A 21,547-nucleotide genomic window follows, 5' to 3' on the forward strand; every position below is an offset into this window, starting at 1 on the left:
CTAATATATCTATGCTGTACACATCATTATCAGTATCTTGAGTAAATTCACCCAGTGAACGTATACGTACGTATAGACGACATTTGGATCACTGATTGCTATTTGGGTTTTTAATTACATTCGTTCCGACATTTGATCTTATTTTTTATTGTTATTATTTACATTTTACTGCATTGTTAGGAGTTAGTTACATACACATTTCCATGCACCTGCTATAACATCTGATAAACTGTGTGCGCATCCAATGAACTTTGACTTATTCACATATAAACCATCATATCGAAGTAAACTTGCAGTCACGCGACGATATGTTGTGTGGTCCTCCCACTACGACTCGAGAAAGCATGCAGTTTATTAGGCTACGGATTAAAAAAGTTATGAGGAACTTCACAGGGTGAACAAAGTTAATGGTGATGAGCTTGATGCTCCTTTCCAATAAATATGGAGGGTCTTATTATGGTGACATGAGGATCGATGCTTGGCTGCCGTTTGACAAATACAAATTATCTTGCTGAATAATAATCTCATCATGTTGGCTATACCCACACTGCATATGCTAGCTGTTGACTAGAAAGCATATGAAAAGACCAGAGTGGGAACATTCACTATATAACGCAACATTTTGTGAAAAAAAACATCAGTCGAGTTGAAAATGCAATGGAAAACCATTTAATTTGAATATTTTTGTTTTGTTTTTATGTTTTGTTTTTATTGATCTCGTATTGCAACACCCACACACCTGTCTGTGGATACAAATCTGATATTCACACAGAATAAACACACATATGTTACCACAAGCCTGTCAGTGTTATTTGAAAGACTCATTTAGACACATTGACTCATTAAGAATCATGGTATGGCTCGATATTCAAACTGTGGGTGGATGGATGACAAATGAATGTGCAATAAATACGGTATACTCACCACACCTCCCCATGCTATTACACGCGCTCCGGGGCTTCTAGGGTAGCGAATCACTGTACGGTATTTTCACCGTGACATCATCTGCCACTCCTCTTACTAAAGTAGGAAACAAACACCGCTCGACAGAGCAGAGGCGGGGGGTAGAGAAAGAGAAGACATTTACACCTCTCACAGCCTCGGTCAGAGAAAACAGCGAGAAAAGACATTTGGTGGACAGTACTCAACCAGACCATACATCGTGTGTGCTTTTGATCAAATTGTGCAGGTGAGAATCGACATTTGAAACGGTTGGGTTGTCGTGGTGTATGGTTGAAGACAGAAAAAGGACACCGAAAATTGGATCAACATCAACTTAATATGGAATTTCGTAAGGAAACATTTTTATCAGAACATCAATGAACTAGAAATATGTGTTGTCTTGTGGAGGGAAGGTCATATTTATCCTTGGTCGTTAGCCTCTGGTAAACAAGGTATAGCGAGCAAAAGCTGTCACCACCACCTCACTGAAAATATCACAAGCCTTCGAACGTGACCAGTCTGGCTGGGCCTGGGGGAAAAAACAAGCCAGGGAGGGTCGCTAGCTAGCCATCTATGCTATAGTATCGGTTTTCGAGACTAAGGGTAAAATAGCGATATATAAGCTAATTCTCTGTGCTTGTACTTTATCTGAAAAATCATTTAATACGATACTAGTTAACAGCTAGTTGCAATTGCTAACCAATTTTTGAGAATTGATAGCATGTTAGTTGATGCTGGTTGATTTCAATTAGTTTCATTTTAACGCTTAAGGAAATGTTAACATTGAATTCGGACATGCACAAATAGGGAATAGGGTGCCAGCCTATGTGCAAAGATTCATTTTAGTATGGAGGCGCTAACGTTATCAAAAACGTCCAAACAGGAAGAGATGGTTGGCAGACAAAGAAGGCACAAAAGAACAAGGGTCAAAACATGGCTTATATCTAATTCACTAATCTAGTTACAGAACATTGTTAGCTAAATAGTTGTGTTAATTTGTTCCAGACGAGTGTGCGACAAAGCACTATTATTGCCTTTGCTCTCGACTATGCTCCTTGTCATGCTAATCTACGTTAGTTAGCTGGCTAACTCTTGTCTCGTACTTAGCACTTTTTAGCTGTAGCGTGACTCAGTGGTTTTGGGCCATATCAATCTATTTAATTTTGTTCTTTGTCTAACCATGACCATATATAGTAACTAGGACTCCCCGCAGCAATGTTCCAACATCTAACGTTAGTGGAAAGCCTTCCCAGAAGAGTGGAGGCTATTAAAAGGGGGGACCAACTCTATATTAATGCCAATGATTTTAGAATGAGATGTTCAACGAGCAGGTGTCCACGTAATTTTGGCCATTTAGTCCATCTGTAGGCTAGCTTTAGAGTAATTTCTTTACATTTATGGTATAATCTAGGCAAATCTGTCGTGAATAACCACATTGTGCCAATTAATAAGCCCCCCCCCCCCCAAGGGTGTGCTTAGGCTACAGTCAGACACATTAATGCGTGTTTTGTTTCGTGTTGATTGCATTAATTAGTTTAAACAAATTAGCCTAGCTAATAGTCACTACAGGCTCTGGAGTGGTGGACGCATGTGGAGCACATTGATTGAAGTGGGCTCATAGACCCTGCTGCTCTCCGACAGATGTCAATGACAGTGAAACAAAAATACTCACTATTTTGTGTTTCCAGGAAAATGGATGATTGCTTGCAAATGCTATTTATTTCTCTTTGAGAAAGCGATGTGTGAGAGCATTTGTGTTCCATGCATACCCAGGTGGCAAACAGGTTGTCGGGCATCTAGCAGGCCACGATCATCCAAGTACCGCTCGTGACAATCGAACATTTTGGCCCAGGCAACATGGTCTTCACCACAAAGTCATAAAAACACCACCTGTTTATACAATTTCGCTTTTGGTGAAAAAAATAAATAAATATTGACTTTGTGGCTGTGGTAACTAGTGTAAACCAGGCAACGTCAACAATTGTGGTGCTTGCAGGGGGCTTTGCAGTCAGCAGGCAGACACGTGATACAGTCGAAGAGGCTTTTCTAAGGAAATCCTTGCGTGACAGGCCACCTTGGTGGGGGTTGGGGACTAGCTATGTGGTTGGAGAGTGCAAAGGGCTGTCAGAATTGTATGTTTGTCCTTCGCTTCCTCGCAGGGCCATAACACTGACATCTCTGAATGTTCTGAGCAGGCTGCTGTGGCCCCTTCATGGCAGATTTTTTTTTCTAATGTTATCGTCATGATCTATAATATAAATCTGTTTATTTCTCTTGCAAAGTTACCCGTTGTTCATTACCTGGAACTTAAAGACATGCTCCTGAACTTTGGCGCCTAAGTATTTTTTTAACCTCCCACTTTGGGCTGGATGTGTCAATGTGTAGTTCGTACATGCATAATCTATGAGCAGAATTACTGTTTTACCTTAATTAGCTACGTAATCCCAAATTTGAAAACATGGGCCAGCTCCCTAGCAATTCAAGTTCAACCAATGAGTTTCAGCCCCTCAGCATTTGAGTGACACCAAGCAAGAGGCACATCATGCACACACAGCAGAGCGAGATGGCAATGAGGCGGGTGCACAAATCTGCACATCCAGTGCATTCGCAAAGTATTCAGACCCCTAGACTTTTCCCACATTTTGTTACGCTACAGCGTTATTCTAAACATTTATTCTTTTATTTTTTTCTCTCAACAATCTACACACAATAGTCCGGAATGACAAATGTAGACATTTTTGCTAATTTATTTTAAAAACAATACCTTGTTTACATAAGTATTCTGACCCTTTGCTATGAGACTTGAAATTGAGCTCAGGTGCATCCTGTTTCCATTGATCATCCTTGAGATGTTTCTACAACTTGATTAGAGTCCACCTGTGGTAAATTAAATTGATTGGACATGATTTGGAAAGGTTAACACTTGTCTATATAAGGTTCCACAGTTGACAGCGCATGTCAGAGTAAAAACCAAGTCATAAGGTCGAAGGAATTGTCCGTAGAGCTCAGAGAGGATTGTGTCGAGGTACAGATATGAGGAATGGTACCAAAACATTTCTGCAGCATTGAATGTCCCCAAGAACACAGTGGCCTCCATCATTCTTAAATGGAGAAGTTTGGAACCACTAAGACTCTTCCTAGAGCTGGCCCCCCGGCCAAACTGACCAAGAACCCGATGGTCACTCTGACAGAGCTCCAGAGTTCCTCTGTGGAGATGGGAGAACCTTCCAGAAGGACAACCATCTCTGCAGCACTCCACCAATCAGATCTTTATGGTAGTGGCTAGACGGAAGCCACTCCTCAGTAAAAAGCACATGGCAGCCCGCTTGGCACCTAAAAGACTCTGACCATGAGAAACAAGATTCTCTGGTATGATGAAACCAAGATTCTACTCTTTGGCCTGAATGCCAAGCATCACATCTGGAGGAAACCTGGCACCATCTCTACGGTGAAGCATGGTGGTGGCAGCAACATGCTGTGGGGTTGTTTTTCAGCAGCAGGGACTGGGAGACTAGTCAGTATCGAGGCAAAGATGAACAGAGCAAAGTACAGAGAGATCCTTGTTGAAATCCTGCTCCAGAACGCTCAGGACCTCAGACTGGGGTGAAGGTTCACCTTCCAACAGGACAACAACCTTAAGCAGACAGCTAAGACAACACAGGAGTGGCTTTGGGACAAGTCTCAATGTCCTTGAGTGACCCGACCAGAGCCTGGACTTGAACCCAATCAAACATTTCTGGAGAGACCTGAAAATAGCTGTGCAGCGAAGCTCCCCATCCAACCTGACAGAGCTTGAGAGGCTCTGCAGAGAAGAATGGGAGAAACTCCCCAAATACAGGTGTGCCAAGCTTGTAGCGTCATACCCAAGACTCAAGGCTGTAATCGCTGCCAAGGTTCTGCAACAAAGTACTGAGTAAGGGTCTGTATAATTATGTAAATGTGATATTTCAGTTTTTTTTTATTTGAAAAAATTTGCTAACATTTATAAAAACCTGTTTATAGCTTTGTCATTATGGGGTATTGTGTGTAGATTGATGAGGAAAAAATGTAATTCAATCAATTTTAGAATAAGGCTGTAACGTATCAAAATTAGGAAAAAGTCAAGGGTTCGGAATACATTCCAAATGCACTGTATGTGACATGGTAAACAATTTTCTGCAATCACTTTTGGCTCATGAGCACTACTTTGACAACTACTGGCTAAAAAGTATATAAATGTTCCGGAGAATCTCTGTCTTGCTACAGCACCTTCGAGGGTTAATGACAATCCAACGCGGAACGTTGTTTGACGGAAACTGATCAGCAAATGTGACTCCTCAGTCTATTCTCCCCATATTGGCACTATTCTGTCCTTGTTCCACAGTGTAAATAAATATCCATCAACATGTGCTTTAATCGTGACAAGCTGGAGGAGGAACAGCTGACACTATTATAGGCCTAGTCATTTATGGTAATGACTCTTTGACACATCCTAGTCCTGACTCCTGTTGATGTGAACAGCTCCTGCCAAGGAGGGGAGCTGAAAGTCTTAGGCCTAATTCGTCTCGCCGTTCGTTCTGTTTTCTTGTGCACAATGAGGAATTTCAACCCTCTAACTTTGGTAGTAGAATCCTTGCTTCAGTGGATGTCTTTTTTATAATACATTTTTCTCTCCTGTTTCTTCATTATTTTTAATGTTCCTTCCAGGTATGTTATTTTCAAATGTATGTGCCTAACCACCACACCTACATTTGGTCACCTAAGACGCTCTGTTACGCATGCAGACACACGCACACATACTCCCACACTAACAAGGCACCTTGCTCCCATTTGTCGACAGCGATGGCCCAAGAGACGAGCCTGACGCCTGTGCTTTGTGCCACTGGCTGTGGTTTCTATGGCAACCCCAGAAACAACGGCATGTGCTCGGTCTGCTACAAGGAGCATCTGAACCGACAGCAGAGTAGTGACTGCAGCTTGAGCCAACTTAGCCCAATGGGTAAGTTCCCCCTCCACCCTCTCTCTTACTGACCACACAAATCTACTTCAAACAGTGCGTCCCCCTCCCCTCCACCCCTTAAAAATCACTATTTGCATTAGGGTTGTCACGATACCAGTATTGCGATACTAAGATACTATTTGGTTCTTTAAAAAACCTACTGTATGATACATATTGTGTGCTATTGCTTGGAAAGGAAGCATGTGATTCTGGGTGACAACATAAGGCTGCTTGTTTCCAACAATAGGACTGTTTTTCTCAGGAAATTTAGCCCGCTTCATGTTTTGTTTCCTTGCCAAGATACCTCGGAGTATTGCGATACTGCTATCGTGATAACGCTAATTTGCATACACGTTATGGACCAGCTGCACTCTTGAGCGGAAACCGTTGAACCAAAATTGAGTCTCGTCTCCCATCTGAGGTTGATGTTTTGCTTTTGCTGTGTCACAGGAGCAGTCGGTAGTCCTACCTCTGAGGCCTCAGCCATCCAGAGGCTAGAGGCCAGTCTCGCCAAAGTAGACCCTTCATCTGGCTCTGCTGCAGACATGGCTAGGTAAGGTGTGCTTGTTTGTCCACATGTGCTACAATGGATGTCTTATTGCTTTATGCGCTCTCATATCTGTAACTTATCATTTTCTTTTCTTTCGCCCCCTCTGCAGAACTATTCAAGGCTCTCTTCCAGTGACTCAACAAATGACCGAGATGAGCATCTCAAGAGAGGATAACCCAGATTCCCTAGAGCCTGGTAAAACACACTTCTAGAGGGCTACATTGCTCTGTTCGACCCACTTTAGCATTGGCTATTTCGATGCACCCTGACTTGTATACTTTCCACCCAACTGTGGTTTTACATACAGCCTCCAAAACACAGAGGCTGCCTAAAATAAACCAGTTTAAAAATACCCTTGTGAGTGCTAAAACTGCTTTAGAAAAAACACAGGAACAGTTCTATTTGAATCCTAAGACTGAAAGAAGTGTATATTTAAGTGCTTTTCTCCTGTTTTCTCCTTCAGTTGTGATTCAGCCTACTGCGTCTAGCCCCGCCACTGCCAGCAGTGATGAGGCCAAGGAAGACACCCCCAAGCCCAAGAAGAATAAGTGCTTCATGTGCCGCAAGAGGGTGGGCCTCACAGGTGAGCATGCCGTAGCAGGACGTGGTGCTTCTCCATTGAAGTGGGATGACAGGATTGAGCAATGCATACGACGTCATGCCGTTCTTGCGAAAGAGGTTGGCCATGTTCCAGGCCACCTACACTGCAGTTGCACAAATAGTCCTACTTCCGCAAACTACTTCCGCATTTGTGATTGGCCTCGGATCTCTACTATGCATAAATAGTGTGTAACACGCAGGAACCCCCATCAATATCACTTATTTATCTGATCATCTGCGCAACGCGGCTGTAACGTAGGTGGTTTGGAATGTAACCCTAGTCTTCCTGTGCGTTTGGTCTTATTATCAGAGGTTAATTCTTATTGAGTTGGTGTTTGGTTCATGCTGTGGTTCCCTTCTAATCTCTGACCTTTTGAACTCTACTCCAGGGTTCGACTGTCGCTGTGGGAACCTGTTCTGCGGTGTCCATCGGTACTCCGACAAGCACAACTGTCCTTACGACTACAAGGCTGAGGCAGCTGCCAAGATCCGCAAGGAGAACCCTGTTGTGGTCGCTGACAAGATCCGGAGAATATAGGGTTAAGAACCATCCACACAGAGACTAGAGTATGATGTCGAACCCTTGACATGAACACTGGCACGAGTGGCAAAAGGATGTCATTTTTAAAGTCACAACCTTGAGAAAGGACAGAGATCCTGCCCGTGGGGGAGATGCATGAACGGTCACTTTTTTTGTTACTTTTATTTAGTTGTTTTTTTGTCTTTGCTGATATTCTGTAAAAAAAAAAAATATATAGATATATTTTAAAAGAGCAGCCCAGGGTAACTTTCCAGGAGAGACGTGTCTGTTCTGCAGAACCCAAATCTATCTGGACGTTCTATCACAACTGAATACTTGTTGCTGGCCACTTTGTTGCCAAATAGCCGCCAGCTATTTTTTTCTAAAGTTGTGTGCACATGCAGTATCCCGACGAGTTCAGTTGAATCTCCATTTCTACGTTCCGTTCCCATTAGTGTCAGTCGGGTCAGTTGTCCGATAGGTAAGACCACTCGAGAACTGCAACGCTCTCCCAGAATGCAGGTGGGCTTTTTCCCCCCGACTGTGACCTGCCTACCTCGCAGCAGCAGGTCATGTTTCTCCTCATCACATTGTCCAGGTGGAGCTTTTTCCTAATCATCTCCTCTTACAATCACTTCATTATTTCCAGAGGAAGGGGTTACCTCTGACATTTTTAAAGCAGTCCTTAGGCACCATTTCTGTTTGATCACCCGGCCTGTCTTTATGGTCATTGTAAGAGGTGTGAGAAGAAGGACAAAAACACATTTTTACCAACTATCATGTGGGACAGGACTTTTAGTCAAGTAGGTCCTAGACTAATCTAAGGTCAGAATCTCCCAACTGTGGTCTCGGCAGAGGGTTCCCTGGTGCAGTTCTCTGGGTGAGGCTTGGGCACTACCCATCTGTTTTATTGGCTAAATGAATGAATGGGAGAGCAACCCCATGCAGTAATATCTTAAATAATGTAAAATATCTGAATGAATTGCTAGGTCATTATTGTATCTGCTGAGAGACATGTTTAATCCCTGTTTTTTATATACATGAAGATGGTACTGATATTAGCACATGTATTCAGTGCAGTTGTGAAGTTAGGGTATATGAGACAGCTTTGCTTTGTGTTGATTTTGGTGTGCGTGTTCAGTGAGTTTGAGTGAACACATGGGTGTCAGATTGTGTGCACCTCATTTTGTGAAGCAATATATCCCGTAGCTCTGCACATGTTTCCAAGGCTACAGGAGCATGGATTCTAGATTCCAGAGTTGGATTCCAACGGATATTTTCAGCTTTCTTTCCGCTATTGATCTGTGTGACTGATCTAGAGCAGCAGTGTGTGTGTGTGAGACTTTCCTTGGCTGTGTGAAACATTGATACAAGAGTGTGTCCTGAGTAGATCTTTTTTCTCCCGTAGGGATGAGGTTTTTACTTTTTAAAAGAAAGGTATCCATTTCAGTTTTTTCCTTTGTTAGTTATGCAAATTTGTACAAAAAACAAACAAACTGATATTTATGAATGACAATCTTGCTACCCAGCATTACAGCATAATTGTATCATGTAAATAAAGACTGTGTACAGAGACATTACAAGGCCTGGTTGTTTACATTATAGGAGTAAATATGTGGGCCAGTCAGACTGTTTGGAAGCACACTGTTTTCAAACCCGGTGTTTTTTCACACACCTGTCACAGGCTTGGGGGGGGATTGCGTCGGCAGAAGGAGTCATGCTGGCAGCTGCTCCGGGAGAGTGCACGAAAGGAAGACTGCAAAGATGACTACTCGGTCCTACTCCCCCGGTACCTCAATGCCATCCCTCCCTGCCTCTGTGCATGGAGGAAAAAAGAATGGCTGTTGTGGAACATGTGCCGGGGGCTCAGAGAACCAACGTGGTCTGTTCAACCTGACCGATGAACAGCTGGGGAGGTCCTGTAGCCTCTCTCTAGGGGTTGGAACAGACACATTCCTACCCCCTAGCGGACAGACCCTTAATCTCTTATGATTGTCTGTGTTTCACTTGCCATTTGTATGTATGTCTGGAAAGCTGATTCAGTGTTTGACATCACAGTGACAGATGTGGATATGACATGAATGCACCTCTGTCTGTGGGGAGTTGGGAAGGAACACTGAGCTAGGGGAACTATGGAGATTGTTTCTGAATTCCAAATCGACCTCTGGCCCCTACACCCGAGCCACTGATGTAGATCTGAGAGGATTGGATCAGTGTTATGGTAATAGCTTCTTTCCTTTAGATTGACAACATTTCCCCCCAGCCATACAGGAGGGGCTTGGGGTTGGTTTTGGATTCAGGGAACGAGAGCACGCTCACAAGTAGGGCCATAGGGGAAAGTGGGAGTGTTTTGAGAGGTCAGGGCGAGTTCACAGTGAACATGGGAAATGGACAGGCTTGAGATTATGAAGGGGTGACCCGAGGTAGCGCCACTAAGCTCTCGGAGCGTAACCAGATTAGACCAGTCTGAGCCCGGTCCCAACGATCAGAGACACTCCCTTACCATACAGAACACTCTAAACACTAGAAATACAGACACCTTTTCCATTCCTTTTGACCTGTTCTCTTCTCCATCCTTATCTACCTTCTGACATGTGTTCCTCTCTTTTGCCCAGACTAAATGGATAAAGAGAAAATGAGAGAGGGGGAGACAGGTTCGCAGGCTTGCCCTTGTTCTAGGTTTAAGATTAAGTGTCAGTAGCCACCGAGGAAGCTCCTTTGAATCACTGAGATTTGAATCATTGAAATGGAACAGGGGAGGGGTAGTGGGAGAAAAGGGGGAAGATTGCAGGTGTAGGTGAGTCAGTTGATTAGTGATAGAGGAGTGAGTGATCAGGGATGGGGAAAAATTAACTTATTGTGAAAGTCAAGTGTTTCATTAACATGACTAAGGCCAATCATAGGTCCAGAGGTCACAACTTTTGAGTGATTGGGACAAAGCAAACGTGCTATTTGTCTTGACCTAGTTTTACATGACTGTTTGAAACTGCTAACCACCTGCTGGAGACGAGCATTAGAGGATATTGTGACAAAGGACCTGCCCGGGGACACTTTAGGCATTCCAGAAATTCTTGGAGTCAACGCAGCAGCCAGAGTCAGGTAAACCACAAAGTCGGCAACTTTGTAGGTGAAGAATATATTTTCGAATATATTGTAAAGATGGATCTATTGAGTGCAGTATCATTTTATAATGTCATTTTATACAATACAAAAGTCATTAAAAAGCTATGACAAATTATTCTTGTTATAAGAATATGGGTTTTGTCTTCTATAATATAATATATATATTGATAATATATATTATAAAGTGGGTGGTTCGAGCCCTGAATGCTGATTGGCTGAAAGCCATGGTATATCAGACTGTATACCATGGGTATGACAAAACATGTATTTTTTACTGCTCTAACTATGTTGGTAACTAGTTTATAATAGCAATAAGGCACCTTGGGGGTTTGTGATATATGGCCAATATACCACGGCTAAGGGCTGTGTCCTAGCAATCTGCGTTGCATCATGCAGAAGAACAGCCCTTAGCCATGGTATTTGGCCGTATACCACACCCCCTCGGGCCTTATTGCTTAATTCTACAACAGGGGTAGGCAACTAGATTCAGCCACAGGCCGATCCTTGTGGGAGTGGATGGTCGGAGGGTAGGAACATAATTATAATAATTTGTACACTGCAAATTGACCCCAACTAAGCCCAAAAAGATTGTATTTGAAAATAAATAATTTCATACTTTGATTACATTGAGACACGATCACATACAGTGCCTTCAGAAAGTATTCATACTCCTTGACTTATTCCACATTTTGTTGTTACGGCCTGAATTCAAAATAGATTTTTTTATCTCACCCTTCTACACACAATACCCTATAATGAAAAAGTAAATGTTTTTAGAAATGTTTGCAAATGTATTGAAAATTCAATTCAGAACTCTCATTTACATAGGTGTGCACACCCCTGAGTCAATTCATGTTAGAATCATCTTTGGCAGCGATTAACAGCGGTTAGGTCTCTAGAAGCTTTGCACAATATTTGCACATTCTTCTTGAAAAAAAATCTTCAAGCTCTGTCAAGTTAGTTGTTGATCATTGCTAGACAGCCATTGTCAAGATGATTTAAATCAAAACTCTAACTAGGCCACTCCAGTGTATATTTGGCCTTATGTTTTAGGTAATTGTCCTGCTTAAAGGTGAATTAGTCTCCCAGTGTCTGTTGGAAAGCAGACTGAACCAGGTTATCCTCCAGGATTTTGCCTGTGCTTGGCTCTATTCAGTAAAATTTTTTCCTAAAAAACGTCCTAGTTTTTGCCGATGACAAGCATACACATAACATGATGCAGCCACCACCATGTTTGAAAATATCAAGAGTGGTACTCAGTGATGTGTTGGATTTGCCCCAAACATACAGTATGTGTGAATGAGGGTGCCCCCGCCTGGCAGCCTGTTGTCAGATGTAACGCACATCATGTCCAGGTGATAGTGATACAACGTTGCCTCCTGGTGGCTGTCCTCTGTAACTGCCTCATGTTGTCCAGGCTCACTGCCCAGCAGCCTCTCAGGTCCAGGCTGCTCAGACGCCTGTTAATGGTCATCAGGCCCGACGCAGTCTCCATGGAAACGTCACTGCGAACAAGGCTGAGGTGGCATAGTTGTTGTAGTGGAGGGCTGTGGGGTCGGGCGGCGGGGCGCTTCAGAAGCTTCTGGAACACAGGCTCCAGCGGACAGGGCACTGCCACCAGAGAGACCCTCTCCAGGAGGGGAGAGCCGGATAGTACGCGCCACAACGCCCCCCCCAGAGACCTCCAGGACATGACGGTCTTTATCTGGCGCTGGTCATAGGAGAAGCTGGAGGAGAGAGAGACAGATGAGCACTGAACAGGATATCACAACTTCAATGGGAAGGGATATACAGAAGCTTAAACAATGGTGCAGTCAACACCATAGCGGGGGGGGGGGGGTGGGGGGTGCTTACATCCTGGTGAAGTCAACACTAAATACAGATATCCAGAGGGTACAGGGGATCGCATGACCCACTCACCAAGACAGGACCTGCGGAGAAAATTCCTGGGGATTCCCATTTGGCATGTGACCCTTTGAGTCATACCTCTTGACAGTGGTATGACGCCCTACAGAGAGAGCATAGCGAGTTAACCCTATTTGTGTAGCAGTTGACCTACTTTAGGGAGAGAGAGCACAGTTGGGGTAGACAGGATAGATCCCTGTCCTCGTCCTCGTCCTCCTCTTCCTCCTGGGGGGCTAAAGGAGGCTCAGCATGGACGACGAGGCTCCTCAGCCTGGGACAGGCGTGGAGGAGCTCCAGCATGGGTGTGTGAGAGCTGGTTCTGACCCCTTCCAGGGTGAGAGAAACCAGGGAGCCCTTCATAGCATGCAGGGCAGGCAGCAGCTCATCCAGGGGCCCCGGGAAGCGCACAGAGAGTCCCCTCAGCTGGCCCGCCCACCTGGCCAGGCCTGCAGCCAGACAAGACCCCTGGCTAGGCCCACCCTCCTCACAGTCCAGTGATATAGAGCGCAGCTCGGGGCAAAGCTGACTTACAGCCTCCAGAGTCCCACCAGACATGCCCTGCGCCTCCCTTAGACGTAAGGTAAAGCCCTCACCCCCTGCCCCCCCCACTCCCTCTTCTCTTCCTTTCTCAACACTGTCTTCTTCTATTTCCTTCCTTGTTCTCATCTGGGCGTCACCTCTTCCACCTCCAACTCCCCTTGTCTCCTCACCTGTACCCTCATCCTCACTCTCACCCTCACTCGCCCACGAGAAACGGTTGTCATTTTCCTCCTCTTCAATTTCCTCCACATCTGCTCCTGATATCTCTCCTGTGTCTGTGGCCCTCCCACTCTGCCTTCTCTCCCTCCACACCTCCCAGAGACTGGGCAGCCCCTCTCTGGTCATGAGCTCCTCAGTCCCTCCGAACTCCCTGCTGTGTATGAGGCCACAGGCCTCCCCCAGGCCCTCCATTGCCACTCTCTCCAGCCACGGCAGGGAGAGCAGGAGGAAGGTCACGGCAGCCACCCCGTCCTCCTCCCCAAAACCCACATCCAGAGCCAGCAGGCTGCTGAGGGGTGGTGGGGAGGCACAGGAGGAACCCCTCAGGCAGAGCAGGCCTGCGGGGGGAAGGAAGTGGCAGCGGGACACGTCGAGGTGGCGCAGCGCGGGGCAGTGGCGGGCAACCACCTCCACAACCTGTCTGTCACAAGGGGTGCCAGCCAGAGAGAGGGAGCGCAGGGAAGGCAGACAACCCAGCAGGTCACACTGGACATGGGCAGACACCTGCTGGGCTCCAGAGAGGTCCATGGAATGCAGGCTCTGAGGGAGATAGTGAGAACCCATACATACAGTGAGCTCCAAAAGTATTGGGACAGTGACACATTTATTGTTGTTTTGGCTCTGTACTCCAGCACTGAGTGACGATGAGTGAGAAAGTTAGAGGGATACATTTCATACTCCCCCAGAAACGCTAACCTCCCCTGCTATTGTCATGGTGAGAGGTTAGCAGCATGTCTTCGGGTTATGATATTTGTGCGTCTAACTTTCTCACTCATCATTATTTACGATTCACTCAGGATTATCCGTAATTATGGTAGCATCCAAATTAATGTAGAATTGTTGCTACATATTCTATTCTTATTTACAATAAAAGTGACTCCAAAATGACACAATAGATTATTTACAATTCATTTACAAAATAATCTGAAGCACAACCAAAACAAACAGCAAATGCATCCAACAAGTTTGCAGAGTCACAAGCTTGACGTAATCATTGCGTGCTAGGAATATGGGACCAAATACTAAACTTTTGTCCCAATACTTTTGGTCCCCTAAAATTGGGGGACTATGTACAAAGTGCTGTCGTTTCTAAACGGTTCACCCGATATTGATGAAAATACCCCCCACAAAGTTGGCAGTCTGCACTTTAACCTCCGTCATTGTATCATTTCAAATCCAAAATGCTGGAGTACAGAGCCAAAACAAATAAAAAAATGTGTCACTGTCCCCATACTTTAGGAGCTCACTGTAACACTGTAACAAATTATAAGGGGGACCAAAGCCTGTCCTAACCTGGCAGCGAATCCCGATGAGGGTGCAGAGGCTGGGGGTGACCAGGGCAGAGTAGCCCCCAAGAGATAGGGTTCTGAGCTGAGGGATCAACAGGAGGTGTAGCGCCGCACGGGACAACTCACGCCTGGAGGACAGGACAGACAGGAGCTCCTCCACCAGCTCAGCCGCTAGAGAAAGAAACAGACAGAGGGGACACACAGACACATACACACTTTAACCAGTAACTAGTGGACTAATCATGTGCACATTTACAAATGACCAGAAATGGCATCATATACATACACAATCCCTTCCAGTTCCTATGACAGACTCACGCAGCACGGTGAAGGGGCCCATGACATATCTGAAGAAGTACTGATCCATGTAATTGTCAGCGTAGTCTTTGACCCACACTTCCTTCATGTTCTCCGCCAAGTTCCACAGACAAAGCTGGGTCAGTCGGGGAGGGTGATCATCATCATCCTCCTCCCATCTTCCTCGTCCTCTAATCTTCCTCTTTCTCACTACCCGTTTCTCAGCCCTGGGCTCCATCATGGCACGGAATAGAGGCATCTCCAACTCTCAGCTGGCGTCTCGCTGGTTCAAGGATCAATGTAGTCTACAATACTGGCACCATTGTGTCCTTGCAGGTATGGAAAATATATGCAGCTGAAGGGCAGAGAATAATAACATTGTAATAAAGAGAGCAATTACATTGTATTAAAGTGAGTAATAACATTGCAATAAAGAGAGCAATAACATTGTAATAAAGCTACAGTCTACAGTTCACACACAGGCAAAATAAAGGTTAATTACAAAAATAAAAATTTTCACATATTTGAAATATAATAAAACTTACGAGTTCGGCTGACATACATTTTTCTCAGCAACCCTTGAGCCAGAGGGAGGCGAATCCGTATAGTTGAAAGTACCAAGTAGGTCGGATCTACTGTTGAATTTACCGTAAAAGGTTTATCAGCTGTACCTTAAAATAACAACTTTTGATTTAGGGGTATCGTTGCCAACAAACAGCACATGAACACAACATAGACCAAACGTACTATCGCCAATAACAGTTTATTTGTGGGTGCGAAATTGGATGCAACACTGTCAGATCAACGTTATTGTTTACTTAGACAACAGCTTAACTCGCAATATAAAACTTAGCTGAAAACAGGCAATACAATATTTTACAATATTCTTTCCAATTTACCGTTTACTTCCTGGTGTTAGAATCCGACTGTAGGTGTTCGGGTCCGGGGCGTTGACATCGGGTGAGGAATTATGGGGAATGTTCAAGAACCCCAACCGTTAGTGTTTAAAACGGATGTTGATGCGTCTAGCTCAGTCTATAATCTATCACACATATAAATACATTTGTATGTTGCATAAGATGAAAATATATTCATAGTGACGTCCTATGTTTATTTGTTATTGTACACACAAATAGGTATAGAGGCTACATTTATCCTAGTTCTAAGTACGCATCATACCTCTTTATCTTGAGGAATTGGTATAAAATAATTTAAATATAAATGGTATAACATCCAATGTTGATAGGTATTAGGATGTTAAAAACTCAATGTGTATTTTAAAATACTGTATGTAGGCCTACAGGAGATTATATTTACATTGGAATAATCAAACTAGTCCCAGCAGTTGTAATCAAAATGTTATGCGCTTGATTTCCTCTCTGGATCATTGTCATGCTGGAGGGTCATGTCAGGATGAGCTCAGTCCCTCAATCAGCAGAACGGAGCGGTATCATGTGTAAAGGTGGTTGGGTTCAAATCAAATGTTATTTGTCACATGCGCCGAATACCGACTTTACAGTGAAATGCTTACAAAAACACAATAGTACAATTGGTTACGGGATCGTAAACCGGCAGCCATCTCCTTTGGCGCCATTCTTCTTCAAGTTAACCTCCACTGTACGACTGCCCCATACTGGTCTCAACCAGTGATCCTCTGCTTCGCACTGATAACACGTACAGCATATGTGCCCACTTGTAAAAAATAAAATAAAAATACCATGTGTAACGGAGTTAAGAACATATCGTGACAGCCCTCCTTGACAACTTTCCAACGGGTTGAGCCACCCAAAAGGTATCAATTGGACGGCTCCATCCGTGACATTTCAAGCTTTAACTCCGTTTAAACGTTATATTTTTATTTTGGAACATATGCTGTAAATGTTATCTGTCACATAAAGCCTACCTACAGGTAAAGTACATACACTGACAATTAGTGCTTAAATTTGCAAATCGGGAGGCGACGGAACAAAAAGTGAGCGCGAAAGGGGTGTGATCTGGGGAGCTGAGGTACTCGTAGGCAAGGCATACATTATATATATTTTTAAACATTGCATGCATATCATCGCATTTACGTAGTGGCATAGAGCAGTAGAGGCACTTACAAAACTTGCATACATGGGTAACATTTTTTAGTTGCCTAGGGGTCCGGGAAAAATGTGGCCTTTTATAAACGCATTCCATGCAATTATACGTCATTTTACAACCGAGGTAAAAACCAGTTTCAGGTTGGATATTCGACGGATATTCGCCTGTAGTTTTCCTTACGTCCACCAACAGCAGTTAGGGACCGTCAACATAGTGACAAATCAAATTTTTCAAATTTCAATAGCTCTTTAACCATTACTCCTAAAACTTTCAAAACGGGTTCTAGATAACCCGATGGCATAGACACACATTGCACACACTTTTTTTTGTCTCGCACTATTTTAAATTATTTATTTACATTTTTGAATTTCAATAGCTCTTTGGTCATATGACCTACTGACTTCAACAAGGTTCAGAATGTACACTCAGTAGACCTACACATTGCACACCCTCCCAGTTTGTCCATTTTCATCTCACACGTTTTTACATGGATTTTTCAAACAAACATTCTAATTTCAATAGATCCTTGGCCATGTGACCTACCGACTACAAACAAGGTTCCGAATGTCCAATGACTACCCTTCTATACTCAGAAAAAAAAGAAACGTCCTCTCACTGTCAACTGTGTTTATTTTCAGCAAACTTAACATGTGTAAATATTTGTATGAACATAAGATTCAACAACTGAGACATAAACTGAACCAGTTCCACAGACATGTGACTAACAGAAATGGAATAATGTGTCCCTGAACAAAGGGGGGGGGGGGGGGGGTCCAAAACAAAAGTAACAGTCAGTATCTGGTGTGGCCACCAGCTGCATTAAGTACTGCAGTTCATTTCCTCCTCATGGACTGCACCAGATTTGACAGTTCTTGCTGTGAAATGTTACCCCACTCTTCCACCAAGGCACCTGCAAGTTCCCGGACACTTCTGGGGGGAATGGCCCTAGCCCTCACCCTCCGATCCAACAGGTCCCAGACGTGCTCAATGGGATTGAGATCCGGGCTCTTCGCTGGCCATGGCAGAACTCTAATATTCCTGTCTTGCAGGAAATCACACGCAGAACGAGCAGTATGGCTGATGGCATTGTCATGCTGGAGGGTCATGTCAGGATGAGTCTGCAGGAAGGGTACCACATGAGGGAGGAGGATGTCTTCCCTGTAACGCACAGCATTGAGATTGCCTGCAATGGCAACAAGCTCAGTCCGATGATGCTGTGACCCTCCACCTCCAAATCGATCCTGCTCCAGAGTACAGGCCTCGATGTAACGTTCATTCCTTCATCGATAAACGTGAATCCGACCATCACCCCTGGTGAGACAAAACCACGACTCGTCAGTGAAAAGCACTTTTTGCCAGTCCTGTCTGGTCCAGCGACGGTGGGTTTGTGCTCATAGGCAACGTTGTTGCCGGTGATGTCTGGTGAGGACCTGCCTTACAACAGGCCTACAAGCCCTCAGCCCAGCCTCTCTCAGCCTATTGCGGACAGTCTGAGCACTGATGGAGGGATTGTGCATTCTTGGTGTAACTCGGGCAGTTGTTGTTGCCATCCTGTACCTGTCCCGTAGGTGTGATGTTCAGATGTACCGATCCTGTGCAGGTGTTGTTACACGTGGTCTGCCACTGCGAGGACGATCAGCTGTCCGTCCTGTCTCCCTATAGCGCTGTCTTAGGCGTCTCAGAGTACGGACATTGCAATTTATTGCCCTGGCCACATCTGCAGTCCTCATGTCTCCTTGCAGCATGCCCAAGGCACGTTCACGCAGATGAGCAGGGACCCTGGGTTTTTCAGTCAGTAGAAAGGCCTCTTTAGTGTTCTAGTTTTCCTAACTGTGACCTAAATTGCCTACCGTCTGTAAGCTGTTAGTGTCTTAATTACCATTCCACAGGTGCATGTTCATTAATTGTTTATGGTTCATTGAACAAGCTTGGGAAACAGTGTTTATACCCTTTAAAATGAAGATTGTGAAGTTATTTGGATTTTTACAAATTATCTTTGAAAGACAGGGTCCTGAAAAAGGGACGTTTCTTTTTTTACTGAGTTTATATTGCACACCCTTTAGTTTAACCATTTATCTCACATGATTTTACATGTATTTTACAAACGTTCACATTTCAATAGCTCCTTGGTCATATGACCTACTGACTTCAAACAAGGTTCAGAATGTACACTCAGTGGGCCTCCACATTGCACACCCTTTAGTTTGTCCATTTTCATTTCACACGCTTTTACATACATTTTTCAAAATTTCACATTTCAATAGCTCCTTGGTCATGTGACCTACCGTACTGACTTCAAACAAGGTTCAGAATGTCCACTGACTACCCTTATATAGTAAGTGGACCATAGTTATTCCATTGTACTGGATCTAATACATATTAACATTTTACATCCATTCATACATGTACATTTTTTTCATGAAATACTATGAAAAACTCTCTTGGCTGCTGGCTCGGTCACTTTCAGATATGCGCAGAGCAGACTGAATGGGGAAGGGTAGCGATTGACTTGAACCACAGGGGTTCTCTGTAAAGAGAGAGTAATCCAAAAGGCACAGACACACCCCTTGACTTTCAATTGGCACCCTTGACCTGTATGTATTTTCTCCTGATTGGTCTCCGTGGTGATTAGTCAATGGGAACTCCGTTGCCGGCCCCATCATAAAGTTTTTACACAGTCTGACTAAAGTGCCAGAGGTATGAGGAGAGACATCCTCCTTTGTACAGTGGGGCAAAAAAGTATTTAGTCAGCCACCCAATTGTGCAAGTTCTCCCACTTAAAAAGATGAGAGAGGCCTGTAATTTTCATCATAGGTACACTTCAACTATGACAGACAAAATTAGAAAAAAAAATCCAGAAAATCACATGGTACGATTTTTTATTTTTAGTATTTGGTCACCTACAAACAAGCAAGATTTCTGGCTCTCACAGACCTGTGACCTCTTCTTTGAGAGGCTCCTCTGTCCTCCACTCGTTACCTGTATTAATGGCACCTGTTTGAACTTGTTATCAGTATAAAAGACATCTGTCCACAACCTCAAAACAGTCACACTCCAAACTCCACTATGGCCAAGACCAAAGAGCTGTCAAAGGACACCAGGAACAAAATTGTAGACCTGCACCAGGCTGGGAAGACTGAATCTGCAATAGGTAAGCAGCTTGGTTTGAAGAAATCAACTGTGGGAGCAATTATTAGGAAATGGAAGACATACAAGACCACTGATAATCTCCCTCGATCTGGGGCTCCACGCAAGATCTCACCCCGTGGGGTCAAAATTATCACAAGAACGGTGAGCAAAAATCCCAGAACCACACGGGGGACCTAGTGAATGACCTGCAGAGAGCTGGGACCAAAGTAACAAAGCCTACCATCAGTAACACACTACGCCGCCAGGGACTCAAATCCTGCAGTGCCAGACGTGTCCCCCTGCTTAAGCCAGTACATGTCCAGGCCCGTCTGAAGTTTGCTAGAGAGCATTTGGATGATCCAGAAGAAGATTGGGAGAATGTCATATGGTCAGATGAAACCAAAATATAACTTTTTGGTAAAAACTCAACTCGTCGTGTTTGGAGGACAAAGAATGCTGAGTTGCATCCAAAGAACACCATACCTACTGTGAAGCATGGGGGTGGAAACATCATGCTTTGGGGCTGTTTTTCTGCAAAGGGACCAGGACGACTGATCCGTGTAAAGGAAAGAATGAATGGGGCCATGTATCGTGAGATTTTGAGTGAAAACCTCCTTCCATCAGCAAGGGCATTGAAGATGAAACGTGGCTGGGTCTTTCAGCATGACAATGATCCCAAACACACCGCCCGGGCAACGAAGGAGTGGCTTCGTAAAAAGCATTTCAAGGTCCTGGAGTGGCCTAGCCAGTCTCCAGATCTCAACCCCATAGAAAATCTTTGGAGGGAGTTGAAAGTCCGTGTTGCCCAGCAACAGCCCCAAAACATCACTGCTCTAGAGGAGATCTGCATGGAGGAATGGGCCAAAATACCAGCAACAGTGTGTGAAAACCTTGTGAAGACTTACAGAAAACATTTGACCTCTGTCATTGCCAACAAAGGGTATATAACAAAGTATTGAGAAACTTTTTGTTATTGACCAAATACTTATTTTCCACCATAATTTGCAAATAAATTCATTAAAAATCCTACAATGTGATTTTCTGGATTTTTTTTCTCATTTTGTCTGTCATAGTTGAAGTGTACCTATGATGAAAATTACAGGCCTCTCTCATCTTTTTAAGTGGGAGAACTTGCACAATTGGGTGGCTGACAAATACATTTTTGCCCCACTGTATGTATGGGAACAAATATTTCCTAACACGTAGGATCCTATTCTTGGGCAGTTAGAAGACACAATGCAAATATATATATTTTTTTTTACTAATTACTGTCCATGAGTAACCTCAACCTTGTGGGTCTGTGGGTGTTTGAGCCAATAAAGTGCCAACTCAATTCTACCACTGACTAGTCTCTCATGCCCCTATGAACA

At 44.1% G+C, this 21,547-nt stretch overlaps 2 protein-coding genes across 8 annotated transcripts; one reads left to right on the forward strand and one right to left on the reverse strand.

Moving 5' to 3' along the window:
- Positions 1-1,036: 1,036 nt before the first annotated feature.
- Positions 1,037-9,170, forward strand: LOC120063097 (AN1-type zinc finger protein 5-like). The gene is made up of 6 exons (XM_039013257.1): positions 1,037-1,189; positions 5,762-5,920; positions 6,371-6,473; positions 6,580-6,665; positions 6,934-7,053; positions 7,460-9,170. The coding sequence occupies exons 2-6, from the start codon at positions 5,764-5,766 to the stop codon at positions 7,606-7,608; spliced, it is 615 nt and encodes a 204-aa protein (XP_038869185.1). The 5' UTR covers positions 1,037-1,189; positions 5,762-5,763; the 3' UTR covers positions 7,609-9,170.
- Positions 9,171-11,483: 2,313 nt separating this feature from the next.
- si:ch211-214j8.12 (uncharacterized protein LOC100000539 homolog) lies at positions 11,484-17,429 on the reverse strand. 7 transcript variants are annotated; one of them, XM_039013263.1, is made up of 6 exons: positions 15,863-17,429; positions 15,526-15,598; positions 14,985-15,318; positions 14,671-14,837; positions 12,773-13,917; positions 11,484-12,440 (listed from the first exon to the last, which is right to left on the reverse strand). In XM_039013263.1, the coding sequence occupies exons 3-6, from the start codon at positions 15,220-15,222 to the stop codon at positions 12,059-12,061; spliced, it is 1,932 nt and encodes a 643-aa protein (XP_038869191.1). In that variant the 5' UTR covers positions 15,223-15,318; positions 15,526-15,598; positions 15,863-17,429; the 3' UTR covers positions 11,484-12,058. The 7 variants fall into 7 exon arrangements, 6 of the variants coding, with proteins under 6 accessions (XP_038869191.1, XP_038869190.1, XP_038869189.1 ...); XM_039013262.1 differs by having other exon boundaries at positions 15,509-15,598; XM_039013261.1 differs by having other exon boundaries at positions 15,526-15,628.
- Between the last annotated feature and the right edge of the window lie 4,118 nt (positions 17,430-21,547).

Source organism: Salvelinus namaycush, chromosome 18, assembly GCF_016432855.1.
Source record: "Salvelinus namaycush isolate Seneca chromosome 18, SaNama_1.0, whole genome shotgun sequence".
NCBI lineage: Eukaryota > Metazoa > Chordata > Actinopteri > Salmoniformes > Salmonidae > Salvelinus > Salvelinus namaycush.